This window comes from Labrus mixtus, chromosome 4 (genome assembly GCF_963584025.1).
Source record: "Labrus mixtus chromosome 4, fLabMix1.1, whole genome shotgun sequence".
Taxonomy (NCBI): domain Eukaryota; kingdom Metazoa; phylum Chordata; class Actinopteri; order Labriformes; family Labridae; genus Labrus; species Labrus mixtus.
This window is the reverse complement of record NC_083615.1, coordinates 18,755,358-18,761,517: the sequence shown is the minus strand read 5'-3', so window position 1 is coordinate 18,761,517 and position 6,160 is coordinate 18,755,358. Positions and strand designations below refer to the sequence as shown.

Genomic DNA, 6,160 nt, shown 5'->3' with positions numbered 1-6,160 from the left:
TCTGTATTGTGTTTACAAGCTTAAAGGTCTTCTGAGAAACTTTAAAGGAAGAATGTGCGACATTTAAACATTTAAATTATAAATCCAGTCTATCCAGTGTAAATGTCTCTCTGAGTCATGACTGTCTACAATGAGGGAGAAGCTCGAGTCCCGCTGGCTGTGTTGTTGTCAGAGTCGTGTTTACATGGACGGGACGGCCGGCTCCTGCCCTTGTGTATAAAAGCTGTTTTAGTCAAGAACTAGAGAGAAGAAGAACATACTCACTGATTATTTGGATGTTAGATCACGCTCATTCTGTGTAAATTTACATGATATGTGAAGCTACGAGCTAACTAAAGAGCGCTAACATTAGCATGCTAACACAACAATGCAGGACACAGGTGATTGTTGCTCGAGCAAAGGACAATTTTATACGCCGCTTTCGCTTAACTCCTTCATGTGAACGTGAGTGGTTGGAGGTGTTTCTCTGGAGGAGAGCAGAGGCTTCAGTATGGAGGAGGCGTGGCCAAACAACAGGTTTGTTTTTGTTTCATGCTGGTGCTCAAGGGCGACATCTACTGGATCAAAAAGTCTCACATCTTTCTTTAAATTTTAATTGATTTTAGCGCCCCCTGTGGAGAAAGAGTTCAACAAAAAGCTTCATGTCGGTCAAATATTATGTCCAAGCTGTAACCCAGACGCCCGCCTCTAGCTGGGGCTGCCGCCATCGACTCGCTGCATTTTGTTTCTTTAAGCTGAAGCAGATCTGATTGCACAGACACTCTCTCCCTGAACAGAGCTGTTCACAGTTTACCGCCTCACGCTTGTATGATTTTTATTCGACAGTGTTTTCCAGTTTGGGTTTTATGCTCATTGCCTTTTATCTGTTTATTGTCTCCTCAGGTCCCCGAGGAACCCCCAGCAGAAGATCATCAAGCGGGTCATTGGCCTGGAGGGAGACTTCATCAGGTAGGAAGCAGCCCCCCCTCCCTCTCTCACTAACTCTGATAAAGGAGCTCATATGTTTTATATCACCGCTTCATTGTAATAAACTGCAGCTATCCTCAGGTTGTAGGGGATCGGTCTCTCGTCTAATCGTATCACTCTGCAGTCACGAGGTTCACTCCATCACACTGATGTCTAATCAGATTAACGGCATCACCTGGTGGCAAAAATAAATCACTGCTCGGCTCCCAAACAAACACTGGGGGGGGGAACATGCAGGGTTTAAAGACTTTAAATGTGTATTCTTCACCGTGAGGAGGAGCTATAGAACCTGAGTTTCATCTTTATAATGTTTACATTCTTTTACCTGTAGAGTAAAGAAGGGAAGAGTGGAAACACGTAGCATAAGGACCCTTATGGATGGCATCTATGGTGGATAAAAAACGATAAAATGTCCTTCACCGAGGCAAGAAAACACAACGCAGTGCCGTGTCTGCTGCCCTGGATGTGAGAGAATCAGTACTTCTCAAAGTTATATTTTGTCTTTACTCAGTTTGCACACACCAGAGCTGGAAATTAGCACCCGTCACCCGCCAAATACGGGTCTGAATTTGCTCAGCTTAGCAGTCGTAGTAGCTGGTAAATAAAAGAACCGTAACAGGCGTCGGCTTTCTGCTGAGAACGCTCTCGACTCATTAAAACTTGAAAAAGGACGCCGGCGCAAAAAAAACGTTATGTGGACACAGGGCCTAAGGTACAAATAAACAGACAGTATGCTACTAATTAGCATGCTAATAGGCAACATGTTAATAGTGACTATTGTGACTTTCATTTAAAGTGTTACAATTTTCTTTCAATAGAAAAGTCTTCTACTTCTAGTCTAAATGATATGAATTATAATCGGTGTTGAAAGCTGTTTTGCCACAAATGCATCCAAACGTTCTGCACCCTGATGCCTGATTGAATGTCTTAAATGTCTCCGTGACTTAGAAACTTTAGTACTTAAAGGCACATTTTGTAAATTCTTCCATCAGGGGGCGCTCAATCAAATCAATGACAAAAGATGACATTGAGACTGGCGGGGAATCATGGGAGTGATTCCCTCTGCTACTCCCCCCGACCCCGGATGAAAACAAACTCTTTGTTGACCGTAGTCATGACGACCAGGCGAAACAGACCTGAGGAAGAGAATATGTTTACAGACGAGCTGATGTATCCGAGTATAACTTACACAGCGTTTTTATCACAGCAGCACATACAGGAACAGTACGGCAGCTTTCAGCAGCAGCTACATAGTCTATGTCAGGTCTCCCGTGGAAAAGAGGTTCTAGCTCTCAATGGGACCGACCCGGTTAAATAAAAAAAATGAAAATACATCCTAAACTTGTTGAAAATGTTTGTATAGTAACGAGTGTTTGAGTCACATCAAGGCTGTCTTTTGTTTTGCTTTCAGTTCTCCTCCACACTGTTTCTCCTTCGTTAACAAGCGAACACTAAAAAGGATTTATTGATGAACCAATCAAAGTGTTCCGCCCCATCCACATCGTTCATATAAATTTACAGCCTCCTCCATCACGTTTAACTTTCGCCGTCAGGATCATCAACGTTTCCGAGGCGTGAGTGACGATTATTCCCTTCTGGTTGTTGGTTCTCTGTCAGGGTTCAGGGACGTTAAAGTCGCTGTGATGAGACGCTGGAGGAGAATTTCTAAATGACAGCACAGCCAATCACAACAGTCGTTCATCAAGAAGAGCTGCACAGATTCTACTCATCAAAGAGTGTGAGAAGGATTTATAAAACCTTTAACGTCTCTGTGCTAAACGTCACTGTACTCAGTGTCTGAAGTTATTCTGAAATCAGCCTCTTTATATATAGTATAATTATAGTATTATATAGTATTATATAGTATTTTAAAGCCTCTGGTTTTGCACTTTGACTGTCTCAGTCTTGTTTTTTTTCTTTTTAAAGATTTATTTTTGGGCTTTTTGTGCATTTAACAGAGAGACAGGACAGTGGATAGAGCCGGAAATCAGGGAGAGAGAGAGAGTAGGGAATGACATGCAGGAAAGGAGCCACAGGCCGGATTCAATCCCGGGCCGCCCGCCTGGAGGACCACAGCCTCCACACATGGGGCGCACGCACAAACCACTGCGCCACCAGCGCCCCGTCAGTCTTGTTTTTTAAGAGCCCGAAGTGATGGGAGGGAGGACTAGCAAGAGGTTAGCTTTAGTGACAAGTAGCAGACAGATCACTGTACCATCCTGTCACTCAGAGAGGCCACACCCCTAATTCTATATCACTTTAATCCTTAATGTATATGGTAGGTTCTATAAAAATTTAGCCTGAGCAGCGCACAGCGATATTTGGTCTGATATTTACATGAAAAAAAAACTTCAACAGCACAAACATGGCCCAGAAGTTAAAGGTCAGTGACTGAATTAGCTGAGGTGGCACCTAGCAGACAGCTAGCAGCTCCCACCTGTCACTCAAAGAGGCCACGCCCCCTAATTCTACATCCCTTTAAGACTTAATATAATGTAAACAGGTGAGTTGTATAAACATTCAGCCCGTACAGTTGAAGAGAGAAATGAGCGCTAGAGACCCAAACTGTTTTTGTACCAGACTGTAAACATGTTCATTTTAACATGGGGCTCTATGGGGACTGACTCACTGCAGGAGACAGACTCTAGTGGACACTGGAGGAACTGCAGCTGTAAAATTGGACATTTTAACATGGGGCTCTATGGGGACTGACAGTGGAGTTTCGTTTGGTTGCTGTTGCTCTATAAATTGGACCGGCCGTGGATTCCTTCGGTCCCTTCAGGACACTTTGGTGGGAGTCATGTCTGCTGCTGAACAAACACCCTGTTCACTGTTTTCAGGTGAATTTCACAGGTTGTCGTGTATAAGATGCGTGACTCTGTCCCATTACCGGCTCTTGTTTCTCTTTCGCGGCTGACTGAACGGAATCCCACAGACGACCAAAAGCAGATTTAAAGTGACCAATCAATGCCAACATCGTGTGTGTGTTGTGTTTACCAGGTGGGTGAACATGAAGCAAAAAGGATTTCAGTGCAGACACCATGAAACCAACATGGCAGACCACTTTTAGAGCTGATTTTTATTCTTTCTTATTTTATGCTCCAAACTCGTAACAAGTCATGATGCAGCCTGAAGATCAACACAGGCAGAAATAAAATGAAGGAGTCTTATAGGAAGTAATCAAAGGGGAAGCCAGCCTTAATAGTAATAATAATAATAATAATAATAATAATAATAATAATAATAATAACAATAAATTAGCGCTTTTCTAGATACTCAAAGACGCTTTAACAAGCATTAACAACATACAAAAACAACAAAGAAGTAATGTAAAGGGGGGAGGATGAGAGTTAGTGGTTATAGGCAGTGTTGGAGAGGTGAGTTTTTAGGGATCTCTTGAAGGAAGTGAGTGTGGGGGAGTCTCTAATGGTTTTTGGGAGTTCCAGAGGGTTGGAGCGGCAATGGAGAAGGCCCTGTCCCAGGAGGGGGACAGGAGGTTTACATCACCATTAAAACGCAAGGTGGCTTAAGACTCGATCTGCTGTGAGTCAGTATTAACTCATCCATTCATACACATTCATACACCGCAGACAAAGCAGCGGGAGCAACTTGGGGTGAAGTGTCTTACCCGAGGTCACATCGGACATGTAGCTGCAGGAGCTGGGGATCGAAGAGACAACCGACTCCACAGCCGCCCCTTCACTAGGGGACTGTTTATTCTTCAGATAATAAGATAACGTCTTACATAGCTTAGATGAGCAGGAATAATGTTGATTCAGTTTAGAGCAGGGATGGGCAACTTTGTTCACAGCAAGGGCCACATTCATTTAATTCTCACTGCCAGAGGGCCAAATTGTAGAATACAAAAATGATTACAGTCAATTATGTCTAAAATTTAACTCAACATATACCAGTGATCAAATATTATTATAGACATATTTCTGGTTTTCATGATTTCATGGCAGATTTTGTCATGTTTTCTTCATATTTCCAATTAATTGATATGTAAAAATTGACAGCATGCAAAGAAGTGTTTCAGCGCGGAGTTTGTTTCCTGAAGTCTTAAACTCAACCTGTTTTTTGATTTCCCCTGTGAGATCTGTGTGATTGAAGCCAACTTCACTGGAGTATTTTCACTTTTCAGGCTTAATGTCGGCTTGAAATTGGTCTTGAATTGCATTTGAACTGGCATTAAGAACACATTAAGGTTAGGAAGGCAGAACGTTTTTTTTATTCAGAGTGTGAGCGCAGTGAATAGCAGGGACAGTGTGTGTGTGTGTGTGAGTGTGTGAGTGTCATGCTCCTCTCCATGGCTTTCCTGCAGGAGGAGGTGGGAGCGTTCTCGGCTCTGTTACGCGGCGTTCTCGTGAGGAAATGAGCTGCACAGTTCAGATAATGAGACACAGCAGGAGAGCAGATCAGGCCCGAGCTGCTGGCTCTGATACAGCGGCTCCTCCAGAAAGTCTCTGTCTGATTGTTGGAGGGGTTTTTTTGGTAATTTAGAGGAGAGACCATCGTGTCTCCGGTTTGTGTCTCTGCCCATTAGCACGCAGTCTCTTTCAGTTTCACCTTTTAATCAAAAGTTTCTCAAACTCCACAAACTGAAAACCAAACTTCTGACTGATGAGTGAACAGATGTCATCTCTGCATCACTTAAGCGCATACACACACTGACCTTATGTCTATTTGAAGTCATGTGATCATGCATCGAAGATCCCTGAGTTTTGTCCTTGGAGTCAAACGGGTCCAAAGGCTCTACCGTACAGTACTCTTTTGTAATGTTAACAGACAATGAGTAAGGTATTTTACCTGCTTCTTGTAAAGTGTCTCGAGATAACACTTGTTATGAGTTGACGCTATACAAATAAAAGTTGATTGATACTCTGCAGGGTCGAAGGCTTTAAACTCTCTGTGCTGTGCTTTGGTCAAAATATAACATGAATCAAGCACCAGAGGAGGTTTGTGACCCTGTATAAACCAGCTCTCTCAGAACGCTCCGTTTTGGTGTGTGTGTCTCTTTAAATGCAATGAGCAACCCCCTGAGTTTTCCCGGTAGACATCACTCCTCTGTAGCAAGAATAAAAATGGCGGACCTGCGGAAAAGTTTTGTTCTTGGCTGGGGGTGGAGTCCATGGGTGGAGATACCAGGGGAGGGATTTTCAAGCTTTTTTTTTACCAGAATCCCACTGTGACA

General features: G+C 43.2%; 1 protein-coding gene across 2 annotated transcripts in view; it reads left to right on the top strand.

Moving 5' to 3' along the window:
• The window catches only part of immp2l (inner mitochondrial membrane peptidase subunit 2), a 117,746-nt gene that overhangs the window by 97,042 nt on the left and 14,544 nt on the right, over nucleotides 1–6,160 (top strand). For both annotated transcript variants that reach the window (XM_061037108.1, XM_061037109.1), the window contains exon 4: nucleotides 883–948. In XM_061037108.1, the coding sequence (XP_060893091.1) occupies nucleotides 883–948 (66 nt within the window). The remainder of the gene's footprint in view (nucleotides 1–882; nucleotides 949–6,160) is intronic.